Here is a 17,389-nt window from a genome sequence, read left to right as displayed (position 1 = left end):
AGCTCTGCAAAAGACTTTGGTTCAGCTGCTGTTTCTATGTCAGTTTCCTCTTAATGAACTGGTTTTGTGTGTCAAGATACTTTTTGTAATCAGAAATATTTACTTGGGTTTGGTTGTTCCCATAGTGTGAATCTCATCCTCTTAGTCTGCTTTTTCTTTATGAACTGTAATCTAGAGGAATGAATCTAAAATTCATCAGTAAATGAGGGGATTTTAATTTCATTTCTCTTGTTTCAGTTTACTTTTTAAAAACTATATTTTCCAAAACAATACATACATGCTTTCTTATCTCAAAACCTCACCCTGAGGGTTCATTAATATTCCTGCACTGAAGATACGAAGTGCCAAAATAACCAAACAGAAGTCAAATTTTACTTTATCAGCATACTGAAAAATAAAACAGTACTGCCTAAGCAGTTTCACTCAAAAAGGACCTTTTGTGTGTTAAAGAGCCCAGACCTTTTTGCCTGCTGTTTCCAAGAAAACCCCACAGCCATAAAGAAAAAGACCCAACAATAAAATGCCGTCCCCCAAGTTGCTTTTTTTCATCTGCTCTGAACAAAGGGCACAAAAAGGAAGGATGAAGAAAAGCCACCAAGTGGCAATTGCAATTATTCTCAACTACAGTAGGCTTGCTCTCTGAATCATCAGATAACATGCATTCTAAGCTAATCTAGAGTAATCAATTAAAGTAAAGAAATAAAGACACAAGGCAGACTTGAAGGAGCAAATAGAAGAAAAAGTGACACTGGGATAAACTTCCTTCCAGGAAATGTTCCTTTACTTCCAGTCAGATGCAGCTTATTCTGCAGATTGCTGAGTGTTTTCTATGTGGAATTAGATGAATTCACTCCAGTTTGAAGGGCAAAACAAAACAACCCCAAACCGCAGCACAAAAATGGTGAAATTCAGAGTAGATTTGGCCTTTTGTGGGGATTTTTAGGAGAAATACTTCTCTTTTGGTTTTGGCTGGTGAAGTGTGACTAAATGTTAGGAAGAAAGGTATTTTTCTGTTGGTCTTCAGGGAAATAAAAGGGCCTTTGCTTATTTGGAGCAAATGTTTGTGTGTCCTGTACACTGCATATAAATATTAGGGTTTGGGCTATGAATATATATATACAAAATCATGGTTGTTTACCTATTTTTACTAGTTACATCGAAGAGTATCAGAACTGAAAGAAGCAAGGGCAAAACAATTTCAACTGTGTATTAACAGCACTCTCAGCATACCATATTAGCATCCCCTTTTAGTCTCACATCAGCAGGACACCAAAATGCTCTTTTCTGATGCAGGAAATGTTGTAAAAGGGTGGAACAACTTATCCATGTTCTCTGATGCCCTTTTTCCTACAGAAAAGCACATCTGAAGCTTCTCAGTAGAGGGAATATTATGGATTAAGATTTTACAGCTCATGCTCCTTACAACAACAAAACAACCCAAAGTTGTTGCCCTGTAGTGACACATTTCTGTTTGCACAGGCAGTCTGGGGGTTCTTGCATTCCTCCATCCGGCTCTTCTCCCCTGGTGTCACCCCTTCTCCTCACCCTACCTTCCCCTCCACCCCTTTTTGTCTGCTCCATGTGCACCTTTCTCCCTGGCAAGCATCCCTGGTGCTGGGAGCTGTGTGCATGCCCAGGGTTTTTCCCTCTCAGCTGGGTGTTTTCTGTGAATCACCCATCTGATGGGCAGAGCCTTGGGCAACATGGTCTGGTGTGAGGTGTCCCTGCCCATGGCAGGGGTGTTGGGTCTGTGTGATCTTAAGGTCCTTTCCAACCCAAACAGTTCTATGATTCTGTGATTTTATGAATCAGGTGATGAGCTGGAGCGGACTGGAGCTGCGGGTCTCTTAGGTTCACCCTCTCTTTCCCGCCAGAGCCTGCCCCCATCTTCCCCCTGCTCTGGGTGTTCTGGGTGACCCTGTGGAGCCCTCCATTGCCTCCCCAGTGTTTCAGCTGTCCTTTTTTGCTACAGATGGATGATCAGGGTGTCAGCATTTTAGATATATTGTGAGGATGGACAGGAGGAGGGTCTTTAAATTGTTGGGTTGGCAGTGATAATGAGGCCAGTTAAACTGGCTTTTTGATACCAAGGCAATTACTGCTGAGTTCAGAGTAGGTGCCAGGAATTTCCTTCCCGTCTTATATTTCTTATTGCCTCTCCAGTTCTGTGCTCCACTTGTGCTTGAAAATGCCCCCTGAAATGTTGGAATTGACCTGCTATATCAAAATTTATCATTCAGAAATTGATGTTCAACTGGTCTGCCTGAAAAAACAGATGCCATGAGTGGGGAGTCTGGCTTTGTTAGATGGCATGCATAATGTGATGTTAGCTGATTTAAAAAGCAATGAAATAACAGAAGAAGCCTGGCTTCCAACTATGAAGAGGACTGTTTCTCCACATTTGTTGTTTCAAGACTTCCATTCTCAGGCTGATATTTGTGTGTCTTTCCCAGGCTTGTAAAGTTCTTGTGAAACGATCCATGTACTTTTTTGGCCGTGTTGTCTACAGCCGAAAGAGAAATTTTTGGCGTAATTTGAGGTGAATCTATTAGTGAGATGAGGTTCTTAAAGGAAGGGAAAAAATGCTCCAACAAACCACCACCGACCAAAAAAACCACCCAAAAGTAAATGTTTTGTTATAAAAAGTTACTTAAGTTACTTCAGCTTCTAAATGTCTTAATAAATTGCCTTTGACATTTATTTCCATGTCAGATCCCCTGCAGAGATCTGGATGTGTTGAATGGTGTTTGGAGTTCAGGGATGCAGAGGGGTGTTCTGCCAGTTTCCAGCTGGCTTTAAGAGACTTGCGGTAACCCATTTGTAATGTAGATAGGCTTTTCCCTTTTTGATGGGCAGAAGGATCCTCTGCCCATTCCTGCTATTCCAACCTGTCATCTCCCTTGGGAGAAGCGGGGAACCCCAAAACAGTGGTGAATTTCTCTTTCCACTAGCCCTGCCATTGAATAAACTCATCAGCTTTCAAGTTGGGTTTTGGCACTGCTTCGGGGCTGCTGATAAGTGGTGCAGATGCCCTGGAGCTGGCCAGGGTTGTGAGCACAGTGCCCTAGGAATGTGGCAGTTCTACTTTTGGGGCCAGGCTGGGTCTTGGGGCAATTTGGCAGCCTTTGTGGGGTGCAGAGCAGAATCTGGATGACTTGTAACCACAGACTTGTTCCTGGGGTTGCTGGGGAGTGGTGTGCAGGGATGCTCTGGAATTAACTCCATGCTCAAGAGTCAGTTCAGAGCCTGGAGAGTTTGTTAGCTGAGGCTTAGCTTCCTCCATCCCAGGTCCAGGCTGCCTTCTCCAGAAGGAATAGGAGAGCAGCCCTGGGATCCTGCTACATCTGCTGCAGCTTCAGAGGGCTTTCCCCTTTTTCTGGCTAGGAAAGGGTTGACTGTGATTGTTTTCTAGACAGTAACACACTGCTGTTCTAAGAATCAGTGCTGCAGCATGGCCTTGTTCACCCAAACCGAATGAAATGCAGTCTTCCTACATTCAGAGCTGCATCTGCACCCTGTGGATTGGGGGCCTATTGCAGAGAGTGAGGGTTGAGAGGAAAAGTGCTGATGCTGCTAGAGCTCTGCAGAAGGAAGATTAGTAAGTCTTGGAGAGCCACTACCAATTACACTTGCTGGCACAGAGGAGCACTTGGCTTCTTGCCTTTCTCAGCAAAGGTTTTTCTGGTGGGAAAAGGTTATTTCAGCAGTACCTGCAAGATGCTAGAAACTTAAGCTATGATGGGGTTCAGGGTGATACCGCAGTGCATAAACCACAGGCTTATTTTGCCATATATGTGTGTGCATATAAAAAAAGGATCAGAGGACCCTTAGGAAGTGTTACTTGCCCCAGATATCTGGGGATTTTACTGCAGTAATAATTCTAATTTGTGTATGTTTACAACAGCAATATTCAGACTTTCCTCCTGAGTATGTCTCTGAGGCTGACTTGGAAAAGGAAGGAGATGCTGATTGCTGCGTTGTTTCTAGGAATGGAGAAAGAGTTGTGTGCCGCAGAGACAAGATGGTTAGAAGGAGGCTGTCATTCATCCAGACTTTGTAGTTCTGCGTCATCTGTTCTTTCATTACTTTCTAGCAGCTCCCCAGAAATGCTACCTGGATATTCTGCATTCCTCCTGCTGCAGCAGCAAGGGAGTTTGCTCCCTTGCATGAACAATGTTTTCATACAAGTTGTGGGGTTTTATAATAATAAACCTATTTTTTCCTGAGAGGTAATAAATTATGATGTCTGTTGGTTTGGAATATAACAACAGAATTATGTAGGTACTTTAATATATTAAAGGTGTAATGTTACAAAACTACATTTTTTAAATTGGGGACCAATTAACTATACTACCACACATTATGCAGAGCAGCTGGATAACTAATGAGACCACAGTCCATCCCTCTGTCTCAGGCTCATCCTTGCTAGGATACTTACTGTCATCATCCAGTAAAGATGAAACTGTTTCTGGCCATGCAGCATTCAGACTGCTTCTGGGAAACTTTTCAGCAGCTTAGCACTAGGTACACACATGTAGTGAACAAGTGCTGGACTTGCTTTTTACCGCTGTGGTTGTTAGGACTTGCAGAGGACAGGTTTTAATTGAGAGAGTGGTGAAGATATCCTGAGATTTCTATGTTGTAAGACATCGACTCATGTTCAAATAAGGTAAAAATGTGCTAGAACTGATGGGAACTGCATTGTGAATTTTCCTAGGGCAAAGGAAAGATGATGGTGTGTGTGCTACACATTATTTCTAACTCTCTTTTGCATATGAGTTGGCTTTTGCATTAAAGCTACAGTTCAGCAAGCAGTTCTCTTGATGTCAGCTTTTGCCTAAGCTGCTATTTACTTCTCTACCTCTGCATCTCTTGGGTGTGCTCATACCAGTGCTTGTGTGAATGTTGAATTGACAAGACTGGGGGTCTGCTCCTTGCCAATGTAGTTTTCATTCCCCAGGACTCTGAAGTTGTTTTCCCTCTGTGGTTCACTGTGCATCCCCATAAACAGGTGTATCAGCATGACTGAGGTTATCCAAGGCAGCATTGTCTTTAAAATGGGATACTTCTTAAACTGAACTTTTATTGGCATGATGTTTCCAGCACGTGCTGTTGTATGGAAACCTTAAAAGGTCAGTCTTATGGCAGCGAGAGGAATGTATGAGAAGATTTGGAAATAGAGTATGGTTAGAATATAAAGAGTCAGAGTCTATCCTTTCCCTGCAGTGTTGTAGCATCATACCCACTAAATAATAGTTGTGGCCTCTTTTCCCTTTTTTTCAGCTTCTCAGCAAAGATGCCTCCAAATGGGAAGGCCTTACATTTTCACCCGTCAGTTCTGCATTTTGGAATGCAGTAAGTATCTTACATTATTGTTATTTTGATTAATAACAAAGCAGGGAGGGACAACTACACTGGGCTACATTTGGGTAAAGAGCATTAGCTGACATCTTGTCTTCTTGAAAAGAAAGAAAAATAATAAGTAATTGCCACAGAATTGAAACTCTGTTTCTTGCCTTGCAATACTTTGTAAATGAAAATCAGCGTAATTCTTGAAAGTAGGAAAAGGGAATAGGGAACCATCAGACATTCTGGGTACATTTCAGGTGATTCTGTGTGGATGTCCAATCAGTTCTGCATGCTGGTTGTTCATTTCTTGGAAAACTCCCTTCCTAGGGAAGTACCTGGGGGGTGCTTGTTGCTTCCTTTAACTTCTGAAGATAAAATCCAGAAAGTCCCAGGCAAAACATAGTGGTAGAATCATAGAATAGTTAGGGTTGGAAAGGACCTTAAGATCATCAAGTTCCAACCCCCCTGCCATGGGCAGGGACATCTCACGCTAAACCATGTCACCCAAGGCTCTGTCCAACCTTGTCTTGAACACCGCCAGGGATGGAGCATTCACAACTTCCCTGGGCAACCCATTCCAGTGCCTCACAGTAAAGAACTTCTTCCTTATATCCAATCTAAACTTCCCCTGTTTAAGTTTTAACCCGTTACCCCTTGTCCTGTCACTACAGTCCCTACTGAAGAGTCCCTCCCCAGCATCCCTATAGCTCTCCTTCAGATACTGGAAGGCGTATTTTTTTGGTTTGGTTTGGTCTTATGTTCTCCTCTAAGAAAACTTTAAGAATTATTCTTAAATGATAATCAGCCTTTGGTCTGTCAGTAACCAAAGGAAGCATGGTCCCCTTTTGAGTTAAAAGAGTGTTTCAGGGGATGCACAGAATGAATGTATAGGATGTATTAACGAAAGCAGAAGCCTAGAGATAATGGTGGTTTTAGCTGATAAAACAAGGCTTTGGTTATTCAAACTTCTTTATTCAAAACTTTGTGCATTGTAAGTTTTCTTAAACTCCAGGTGACTGAAATGAGTTTTGGCTAAGTGCACCTCTTACATCCCAGTGTTGCTTATTTGTAGATAACAAAAGACAAAATTTGTTTGGCATGTTTCCAAAGAATAGATACGACTAGAAAATTGTTGCATATTAGTATGTTTTAGAATGATTTGTGTTTGTTGCTGTTTTGTGCATAGTCTGTGCTTATAAAGTGAATAATTTCTTTCTCTTTTCCCCCCCCTTCTGTAGATTACTGGGGTTACCCAGAGCTAAAATGCTGCATGCCTACAACCCTAGTAGAGATAGAGAAGTTGTAGTGAATTCAGTGTTTACAGCTACTAGACAGTTTCATGTGTCTCCTGCTCATCGCCGGGTGAGTGTTGATGTACTTTTGGAAACTATGTAATGGCCAAGAGCCAAGCCTTCATGCTTCCTTTGGCCTAAGCTTTTCATGCTGTGTTTTCTCTTCGTGCTTTTTTGTAGGACCTCCAAGTGTTTTTTTTTCTGTTTTGTTAGCTTTTTTTTTTTTCCCCCTCACTTCTCCTTAGACTGGTAAAAGACATCCAAAACCTACAGTAGGAAATGTGTTTTACAGTAACAGAGAAGAAGAATTTTTCAGTGTTAAGGAGGAGGCTGTTTAACTCTCATTCTTCTCTAAGCAGCATTATGCATTAATCTACAGGCATGTGGGTGTTTTACAGCCTTGAATTCTCAGTGTTTTGAATGATCTTGCCTGTTCCTCAAAACAACCTGCAGTGAAATGTTTTATGCATTTTGTATTGCAATTATGAGCATAATTACCTTATGATCTAAGACTATTATTTTCACTTTTTTTTTAACAGTGTATAATAATATAATGCATGTTAAGAATTAATTGCTGTGATCTCAGTTTGATGTAGCCCACATTTATCCTCTGCTGATGTGCAAAGGGTTTTTATTATGCTTTCAACTGATTTGTGCTTTTACGATGACTGAATGGGTATTACTGTGCAGACATGAACGTCATTGTTCTTTCAGTTAGACCGATTTGGTTACTAATTGTGTTGCCTCAGTTCAGCCTTGACTCACTCAACTGTGTATCACGGGGGAAATTGATTCAGTTTGTAATAGGTATCTATATGCGGGAAGAATTTTTATGCACGCAGAGGCACAAAAAGGCATGGTTAACTTCTCGAACACAAACGAGTCTTGACTGATGAGCTGACAAAGTCCAGCCATAATATGGCGAGTTGGTGTGTGGTCTCAGTTCTTCTCTGAAGTAAGAGTTGAGAGATGTGGACAGCAGAAACTTCTCAGAGCTGAGATTTGCATAATAGGATCTACAGACATGAGTGTACATGTGGAGGTGTCTGTTGGGCCATGTGACTGAATGGTGAGTGTTGTGATCACTGGCACGGAGCAAGAAAACTTCTTTGTGGTCTCTGCAGGTGATTCCTACGATGGGAAAAATCTCTTTCAGAGTACTCTTCCTGCCAACAGAAGAAGGCAGTATAGAAAGCTCATTATTTATAAATACCTCATCTCATGGAGTACTTTCATATCAGGTAACTACTCTTCTTTTTAGCTTGAGTTTTGGATTTACTTGTGTTTTAAAAAGTGATTTTCATACATTTAGAACTTACAGACTTTCAAAGTTCATTGAATTCTTGATACATATCAGGTGGGGTAGTGTTTATAATTCGTGCTGTGTACCAGATCTTGCTAGTCTCGTGACCGCTCATACATCTATCTATGATTAAAATTACTACTGTTAGTGCGGCTATTTGCAGTAGTAAAACAAAGTGTATTTGTATATATGTAGTTAAAAGATCATGGTCCTACTAGTTGGCTTCATATAACACTACAGTCTAGACTGCACTGTGCTGGAATGCATTTGTCATGAAAAACCTATTTAGGAAATACTTTAGGTGGTTTTCAGCTACTCTGTGGGATTTTATGTAAACACATTGGGGATGTAGCACAAGGTGAGAGGTTTAGGCCCTTAAAACAGGAAAGTCAAAGTAGTGGTCGTGCATTAAAGCCATCTATTGTCTGATTAATCACTGAATACAAGCAAGTCTTAAGCTTTTTTATTTTTATGAGGGACATTTTATACTCCAAATTCTTTGCTTTTAATAATTTTTTAAATTAAAAAAATCTGTCTCTGAATTCAGTGATTTACAGTGCCAGCTTTAATCAACCACCCAGCTATTCCATTCCCATACTTAGATACTGTGCTGGAAAACAAAGCTCCTTAAATTGAAACATAGGCAATCTCAATTGAAATACTTGTTTTTTAATACATATGTTGTATTTATCTACTGTTTATTAGAGGAAATGCCACATTTGGCAGGAACTTTTCATCAAGGTTGGGGGAAGAGTGCATTATAGAGTGATTGACCTTTTCTTTCTGATGTCTCTCTTCTCCTTGCACTCACTCCTAACCCTTTGATTATTGACCTGCCTGATCAGCTCAGGGAGAGCCTTTTATCAAGTAAGTCATGGGGAAGCAGTTGTCAGTGCTACCAGAAAATCAGTTTGTCTCTTGTTGGACTACTGATATAATCAGTAATGAACTGATTTTCATGAGCAGCTTCACCAGCCACTTGAAACAGAAGAAGTAGCTGCTTATTATTTCAGCTTGCGTTAGGTTTAAGAGTTTCAAAATACGGCATAACTTGAGTGGTTATGGTGCTCTTGACAGCTCCAAAGTCTTGAAATATGTGTGATGTTCCTAATGCACTTATGCAAGGGTATGTACAGAAGATTCACCCAAGTGAAGTAGAAGTACCATTATAGTAAAATGTACTTTGTAAATGCCTCCATAAAAAAAAGGAAACCTATTCCCTTTGTTCTGATATTTTCTATGTAGTAGTCAGAGATCTTCAGCGAACATAGGATGTATTGTATTATCCACTTAAAAACGTGTTTTTTCTGTTATAAGAAGCAAAAAAAAAATAAAAATCTTTGTATACAAGTGAAAAACTCCAAGGTAATGTTCTTAACTTCTAATGATTTTATCCCCTCCCCATTATCTTGCACCTTGTTGTAAACTAAGCTTGGTGGAGCAGAATATGAGTGCAGCAAAATCACTCAACTTGCAAATTTTAATAGTGCTCTGAAAACTGTAGAATTTAATAACTAAAACAATAAAATATTTTACCCATTTTTTAAGACAAGACCATTGAATTAAATATGAAATGGGACTGGTAACAAAGTTTTCCCAGAAATAGCTGCACTGCCAAATGGTGACACATGTATTGTAATTGCCGAAAGAATAGTAAGAGAGTTTAGATACTTTCTTTTTGAGATAACCTGATGCTATGCTGGTAAGCGCTCTGTTTTGTGTTTGTAATAGTGCCTGAATGGGTGAAGATGCTAAAGTGCTGTTTATGTGTACAGTTATTTTCCACATTGGAACTTATCTAAGTTCTCTTTCAAAAGAACTAACATGAAAACCAAATCTGTTTCTTGGGAAGATTGTTATTATTAGCAAAGTAGTTTTGTAAGTTACCGTGATAACTGAAATACTAGGTGTTAATGTTAAAATGTTATATGTTATGTTAAATGTTAATGTTAAAACATTTTGGTTTTAATTCCAGGTTTTTGGAACAGGAACTCTGATGCCCTCTCCAGAAGAACCTAGAATGCAGCTACCAAGCACCTACTTACTGCTTCCACACATTCAAAACATCCGGGCGTCACACACACTGGTACAGTATACATTTCAAATGGAGATGAAACATAAACCTTCTTAGGCATGAAAGGGTTTTGTCCTCAGGTTGCTGGGATGCAAGGAACAGTAACAAAGAGTCCAAGTATCAGTGATGACTTCAAGAAAGAGGTTGTGAGATACAGGGCTACTGTGATCAGCTGGTGTTCTGGTTTTCTGGAAGTCTTTGGCATTTAAACTATTCCTACTTGTTCATGCTCCTGTGGTGTGGTGTTGTCTCAGTTGTGCCACCAGAACTATTTGTGAGGCCCTGCTCTGAACTAGACTGGAGGATTGATCTGTCCTTAAAAAAATAAACTTTGTATTATAAAGGCAGGGAGGTGGGCTGTTTTGGTTTGTTTTGTTTTTTACTTCAGGCCTGTTCCCCATGCCAGCTCACAGCAGGGCTGTGCCAACAGTTTGCCACAGTTAAAAAGTGTGACGTACTGTGTGGGTGAGAATGAGAGGTGGGAGTCAGGCTGCAGTATCCCCTCCTGCTCATATTGGTGCTGAAGATAACCAGGCTTGCTTACCTCGGCTTGACTAAAGCAGAGAGCTCTGGAGAATACAGCAAGGTGGATTTAAGAGGTGTACCTATTTCAGTTGAAAGAAGTTTTAACAATTTCTGTCATTTGGCTGCAGTTGCAGGTATTTTCATAGTCTTAAAGGCCATACAGAGCCTTTCAGGTGAATAAGGAAAAAATGATCTTTCAAATTTCCTTTTATATTATGCACAGATTTAGTTTTTTCAAAAACATATTTAGAATGTCTTAGCATGTAACAGAATTTAATCTGCTATCTATATGTGAGCTGTGTTGATTGCTTTCATGATGTAGTTTTCTGTATCTGAGAAAAATTCTCAGCTTAGGTAATGTTTTTCAGTCTGCTGCATATATGTTAGGTCACTCTTACCTCTACCTGAGGATAATGCATGATTTCCTTCTCTTCCTTTCTTTTCCTTTGTACCAGTTTCTGTTGTAATCACACAGGCGAGGTTGCTTATGAGTGTACACATAACTCTTGCAAAGGAGCCAAAAGGCTTCAGGTTTTGTGATTTGGGGTGCAAAAGGTAGAACTAAGAAGGCTTTTCTTGGATGCTGTTAATGATGTGTCTCTGCATCTTCATGTCTAGCTCAATGAGGTATTGTCAGCTACTGTCTGAAGTTTGAATGCAGACTGCTGCTTCACAGTACTAACTGAATTCCTGAGTAGAGAAGTTTTGTGAAGCACTTGACATTGTCCTTAATGTATCATGAGGAACATTTATTTGGGTGTAATTTTCCTGTAATTGAGGAATTCGTCTTCAGTTCACAGGTACCCATTTGGACAGAAGTGCTGCAGCAGGGGGAGCAGCTCCTCTGCTCAAGGTGGTAGACAAGATCTACATAATACTGAAGGGGACCTAATGGCTCAACTTTGGGTTCCATTTAGAAAAATCATAGAGTGGTTAGAGTTGGAAGGGACCTTAAAGCTCATCCAGTTCCAACCCCTCTGCCGTGGGCAAGGGACACCTTCCAATAGACCTGGACTCAAAGCCCCCTTCAACCTGGCCTTGAACACTGACAGGGATGGGGCAGCCACAGCTTCTCTGGGCAACCTGTGCCAGGGCCTCACCAGCCTCACAGGGAAGAATTTTTCCTAATATCTAATCTGACTTTCCCCTCTGTCAGTTTAAAGCCATTCCCCCTTGTCCTGTCACTACATGCCCTTGTAAAAAGTCCTCCAGATTTCTTGTAGGCTCCCTTCAAGTATTGGAAAGCTGCTGTAAGGTCTTGCTGGAGCTTTCTTTTCTCCAGGCTGAACAACCCCAACTCTCAGCCTATCTTCAGACAGCTGTCCAGAAGTACCTCCTTCAGTTCACCTTCCTAATATTCTGGTCCAGATACCATAAAAATTGATATGATTCTGATTTGTCCAGTTTATATTATAGGCTCAGAAGCTGTGAAGAAGAGAGGTATATGAGGTTTGAGTGAATGACTACACATGGGAAAACTTAAAGATACAAAGCTATTAAACACAGTGGAGATCTGTAGTGAAAAAGCATTTGAAACAAACCATACTCACTTAACTGTGTGTGTTTGCTTTCCCCTGTTTATTTTTACTGAGGTAAAATACCACTGTAAGTTCAGGATAGCATAAGCCTCATTTACACATCTCTTGTCATCTTGGGGTGCATGAGTTGTCACCTTGGGCAGCAGTGTCTAGTTTGATACACCATAGGTATCCTTCCCTTCAGAGTCTACTGCTTGGAAACCTGTGAGAAAGCTGACTTACTGAGTGCTGCATGGTGTGTGTCTGTTTTTTGCCTCTGTGTCTACTGTTCTAAAGGTGGTTTGTTTAAGCTGACTTCCTTGATCATAAAGGCCTTGGTAAGAAAGTAACATCAGTTAATCCCATCATGTGCTTGGTAAAGTGGCTTCTCAGAAATGCTGGAGGCATTGTTACCATAACTCCAAATACTTGTTCTTATTCCTTTGATGGTTGGAGTCCTACACCTGACTTCCAATGTAAACGGCTTTGTGGATGGTTTATATTTGTTAGGATATGCATTTAGTTTATATAACTCCTGCTGCTGTCATGGTATAAGCCCAGGAGCATTTGTAGGAGTCATTGCATATTTACCTTACCAAGCTGAACATTCTATGCTCTGTAGTATCTTCTTCAGTGATGGGCTGTCCATTTCTTAACCAAATTGACAAACTGTTTCTGCAGCTTCTCCAATTTGTAAAACTTCTTTTCAAGGTGATTGGCCAGAACTGTACATAGGGATAGGGATGAAATTTTGTCTCTACAGAGCATTTATATTGAAATATGATGTATCTGTGGGAATTATAGAGGAAAGTTTACCTCTGTAGTAGTATTTCCATTGGAAATACAGTTTATGTTTGTAATTTTTTGTGGAAAATAAATGCCTATTGATTTTGTGGCTTGTTTTTATCCTTTAGTAGACAAAGGTGCACAGGCTTTTCTTTTTTCTTCATCATTCCCCCAGGGTTTTTTAGCAGAAACTCTGAGATTAATAAGGAAAGAAAAAGAAAGACAAAGTTGCCTTCTCTGCTGTTGAATTTCACTCTCTTTCTGTTATTATTTTCAAAGTTTCAGCTTCCGAACGGTTCAGGATGAGCATGCTCTGGCTGTGGTCCTGGATCCCAGGACTTCTGGGCTCCTGGCTCACTCAGTCGGGAGGAAAGAAGACCTGTCTCCCAACACTGTGAATTCAAAGTATGTCCACGTGGCCAGTCAGCAGCGGCTAGTTACCACTAAGCAGTAACAGATGGTGGAGCACATATAGGTCATCTTTTTTTTATCCAACTTCTGGATGTAGTCTTTGCTCCACTTGTCTGGGTTTTGGCATTGTTTAATATTTGGATGGCACTGACAGGGCAGCTACATCAGTGCCTCTTTATGTTCAAAATGCTGTACAAACACACTGGAAATATCAATGGAGGAGTGACCTGCAAGGTGGAGCATCTTATCGTAGGAGACACAGGCATCACTTTGCTGACTTCCCAGAGGAGTTCAGACTTTATGAACCAATGTAATGTTGCAAATACTGGCAGGAATCCAAGACTTTAAGCTGTGTTTTGTGCCAGTAGACAGAAGATCAGAGAAGCAAATACGTGCAAGTGTGGTGCTTGGGTGTGGAGAAGGAAGGTAGTTGGACAGTAGAGTTTTCTTGGTGTGCCAACCTGATAACTGCCTGCAAAAAACTGATGAAACCCTGCTGAATCATTATTACAGGGACAGTTAATTAACACCGTTCAGAGCGGAAAAAGCTCTTTAGGGCCAGGGCTAGTCCAGGACAGAAACTCTGAAGTATCAGCCTGCAGGAAGAAGGGGGGGCTTGTTCAGTGCTTGCTCGTTTTTGATTATCCTGTAGCCAAACTCCAGGAAGTGGTTTGGACTCTACAGTCCCAATTGTGGTGCAGGAGCATCTTTGTGAAAATCTTGTTTAGAGCCATTGACAGGCACGTAAGACAGAATTCTTTCCCTAGAAGTGACTCTGGGTCTGTGGTTGTTTGGTGGCTTTTGAGCTGGCCCGTGCCAGCTGTCCTGTGGGTGCTTTGTCTCTCTTTTGGAGTATGAATTATTTCCTAAGTAATTGCCTACTGTAGTGTCCCCCAGTGGGAATCCTAGACCTTTGCCAGGAGAGTGGAGCTCCTTGCAGATCACATGGTTCAGGTTTTCAGGGTGGTTTTTTTTTTTTGACAGAGGCCTCTGTTTCTTTAAATTTAAAGTGTAAGAACTTGCCAAAACTGGCAAGAATTTAGTTTGTGTGGCTTCTATCAGACTTCTCTATTCAGTGCACATAGGATTTGTGTGTCCTGAGAGTGTGTGTATGCGCAAGTATATATGCCTGCATATACAAAATAGAGGCACCAGGTAATGATGTGGCAGTGGTTGTAGTGCTTTGCAGCACTCTCTCTGACTTTTCCCTTGTGCCGTGCCTCTCTATTGCAGTTCTCTGGTGCAAACATATGCTGCATAACTCAGGTCCCTGCTCTGATTCATAGGCAGTGATATTTACAGTGTAAACGGAGTGCTTGTGCTGCTGGGAGATGTGGACATGGTCCTGGGTTTGTCTTGGAAACTCAGCCTCTGACAGTGTTTTCTTCACAGATGCTTTATCTTCGCTTTATGGCTAACACAGCTGTCCTACCAGTGCTGTAAGATAGTGGGCATGACAGTTATGCATCTGTTGTCTGCCTTAGATAAATGAAAACCCTTTTCCTTTTCTGAAGATAGCTTCTCGGGTTGGGGGGGGGGGGGAGTGTGTGTGTTTGTGTGTGTGTCAATTGTGCAGAAAACAGATCAACATCAAATACACCCCAACTGCATTTTTTTCATCTCTGTGTGGTACATTAGCAGCTTCAATTTTAAGGTGACAGCAGTTTTTCATGTTAGATGTATGCCATGGCAAAACTGAAAAAAAAAAAAAAGTTTGGAAAAATGAGTTAGCTTTTTTAATAGGGGTATGCAGTCTCAAACTTCTTTAAACTACAATAGTATTGAATTAAAGACTAACAACTCCTTATGTAGGACCGGGAAGGTGGTATTGTTCTCTCAAGAACTGAGAAAGGAAGCCTAAGCATCAAGGTTTATCTGACCAGAAAAGCAGCCCCAAAATTGCTCTCTGTGTAGTCTTACTGCCTCATTAAAACTACACTAGCAGTCATGGCTGTGAGAGATTAGGAAGTGGTGCATGTTTTGGAATGGAATGGGGTTTTATTTCTGCTCTTGATGAGGACAAAAGCATTTGTCAAAAAGAAGGGTGGCAGACGTTCGTGTTCCCCTAAGAGCTGCGATGGGGACAGGGTTTGGGAGGTGGATCTCCACCTTTGCAGAGGTTACATCGCCCTCTTGTGTGAAGTCCCAGTCATTTTGGTATGAAATTTGTTTGAATTGAGAATGCAGAATGTCTGTATATTGGCTTTCTTTTGACTGTGCTTGTGTAAAACTGGACCCCATGAAACGCCAGCATGTGGTAAATCTACTTTCTGCTCAGGTGCACCCTGCCCCCTTCTGCCTGTCCCAGGGAGATGCAGAATAGGGCGCTGGATACTGAAAAAAACTTTCATTCACAGTTTAGCTTTTCAGCATTATTGACATTATGTAGACATAATGTAATATTGACATAATATATAGTAATGATAATTGCTATAAATAGATAATAATACATAATGATAATTATTATAAATAATATAATATTGACATTGTCAATAATTAGCATTATAGACATTCTTTAAAGTCAATTGCATTGACATGTGCAGAAAGTTGAACCTGCAGATACCCCACTCAGATATTTAGTTAAGTATTGCAAGAGAAACTGGGGGGAGTTCCATGTAAGTCTCAAAATCACTAGTTAGTTTTGCTGTAATTAAGGCTCTGATAGAGTGACAGGTCGGGCATTCTAATTTATTTTTGTTTTTAATTTAGTATCAAGATATTCTGACTGAGAAGTTTGTGCAACTAATTTGGCAGCCCAAAGATTTCCAAAGAGCTTTCATGAACTATACTGGGCTTTGTTGGTGCTGTTGCCCCATTAGATTTATGAGTGCTTTACAAGCTGGCACAATCAGTGTTGTCTTCTCTTTTCCCTTTCCAAATGAACAAAAAGGCAAAACAAGTATTTTCTGTCTGTCCATTTTGGCATGAAGCCTGTGTATCAGACCGTGGCCAAGAAGCACTATGTTCTTTGTAGTATCTAATCGGCAACAAAAATACACAGAAAACAAGGAAAGAAGCTTTTATACTACACAGAAAAGGCTCTCTTGAATACAGTTTATTGAAACATGAAAGTTTATAAGCATTGCTCATGTTCGTTCTGTATAAATATTTAATATTCATGTAGAATAATAGTTTGATGAGTAAGCAGGTATTGACAGAGTTCCTGAGAATTGGAGATTGATTTTTCACCTACTGTATACAGCAACTGTATTTATTTTTTTAAATTTTCTTACATTTCTGTGTCATGCATATGTGGAAACAGTCCTGTTATCCTTATAAATTGTGGTGTGTGAATCGGATCTGAAGCACGTTTGAATCAGATGTTTGATGTTTTCTTCACTTTCCTTTCTTACAGGCAGAAACTACGAATGCCAGTCTCTTACGTGTTCACCTTGAATGCAGTTTACCTAATGATGCATATCAGCAAGTTAAGGTGTGTTTTATTATAATTTTATACCTATTTAAGTCTTACTTCAGTTGAAGTTTAGAGGGGTACTTTCCACAGCTCTAAAAGTTTTAGCAACAATGCAATATCCAGTGTCTTAGTTTAAAGGGAAACTGTGCTTTTACCTATGCCTTTATAAAACTGTACCCTGTGGTATACATGAAATGTCACATACATTACGCTATAACCTTTAGAAGAAGGGAGTTGGAAAAAGACATCAAATATCTCCATGCCCCCCCTCCCTCAAGTCCAAACCAGCAGGCTAAGTGTTTTAATGTGTAGATATTATATTACTTCTATGAGGTACGTAAGTGATTAGATGCCTGTAATTCCCTTTCTCCAGAAGCATTTCACAAGTTTCTGATTCACACTGACAAGAAATCAGTGAGCTGGGAAGCTAAAGTCTGGGCTCTGTGCTCAAGAGGCTTTGAAGGTGGCTTTGGCATTGGGCAGAGCTGAGGAGGGGTGAGCTTGCTAGCAGAAAAGCCCCCTCCAAAACCTCTGAGCATTCAGGACAGTAGGTCTCTCTATCCTCCTGGGCAGTGCTATCTGATTCTCCTCTTCCCTTCTCTCCTTAAATGTCCTTGCACAGTAAATGGGTATTGGTTCACAGTGCTAATGGTATTTAATGGGGTAGTTGGATCAGATAGATAGGCTTGTGCTGTGGTCTGAAGCATCTTCCATCAA

At 40.6% G+C, this 17,389-nt stretch overlaps 1 protein-coding gene across 9 annotated transcripts in view; it reads left to right on the top strand.

Annotated features, from left to right (window-relative positions):
- Positions 1 to 17,389, top strand: part of TMEM131L (transmembrane 131 like) — an 82,434-nt gene that overhangs the window by 30,046 nt on the left and 34,999 nt on the right. For 7 of the 9 annotated variants that reach the window (XR_009968274.1, XM_062637494.1, XM_062637487.1 and 4 more), the window contains 5 exons: positions 5,284 to 5,355; positions 6,588 to 6,711; positions 7,766 to 7,882; positions 9,920 to 10,030; positions 16,613 to 16,690. Coding sequence is in view for 6 of the 9 variants with exons in the window: in XM_062637494.1 (XP_062493478.1) it covers positions 5,284 to 5,355; positions 6,588 to 6,711; positions 7,766 to 7,882; positions 9,920 to 10,030; positions 16,613 to 16,690 (502 nt within the window). In the remaining 3 variants the exon portion in view is untranslated. Of the gene's footprint in view, positions 1 to 5,283; positions 5,356 to 6,587; positions 6,712 to 7,765; positions 7,883 to 9,919; positions 10,031 to 16,612; positions 16,691 to 17,389 lie in introns of those variants that run through there. The other 2 variants (XM_062637492.1, XM_062637490.1) reach the window with 2 other exon arrangements.

Source organism: Pezoporus occidentalis, unplaced genomic scaffold (assembly GCF_034315485.1).
Source record: "Pezoporus occidentalis ecotype Australia unplaced genomic scaffold, CSIRO_AGI_Poc_V1 ctg53, whole genome shotgun sequence".
NCBI lineage: Eukaryota > Metazoa > Chordata > Aves > Psittaciformes > Psittacidae > Pezoporus > Pezoporus occidentalis.
Note: the sequence above shows the minus strand (reverse complement) of the source record. Positions and strands in the feature narration are given on the sequence as shown.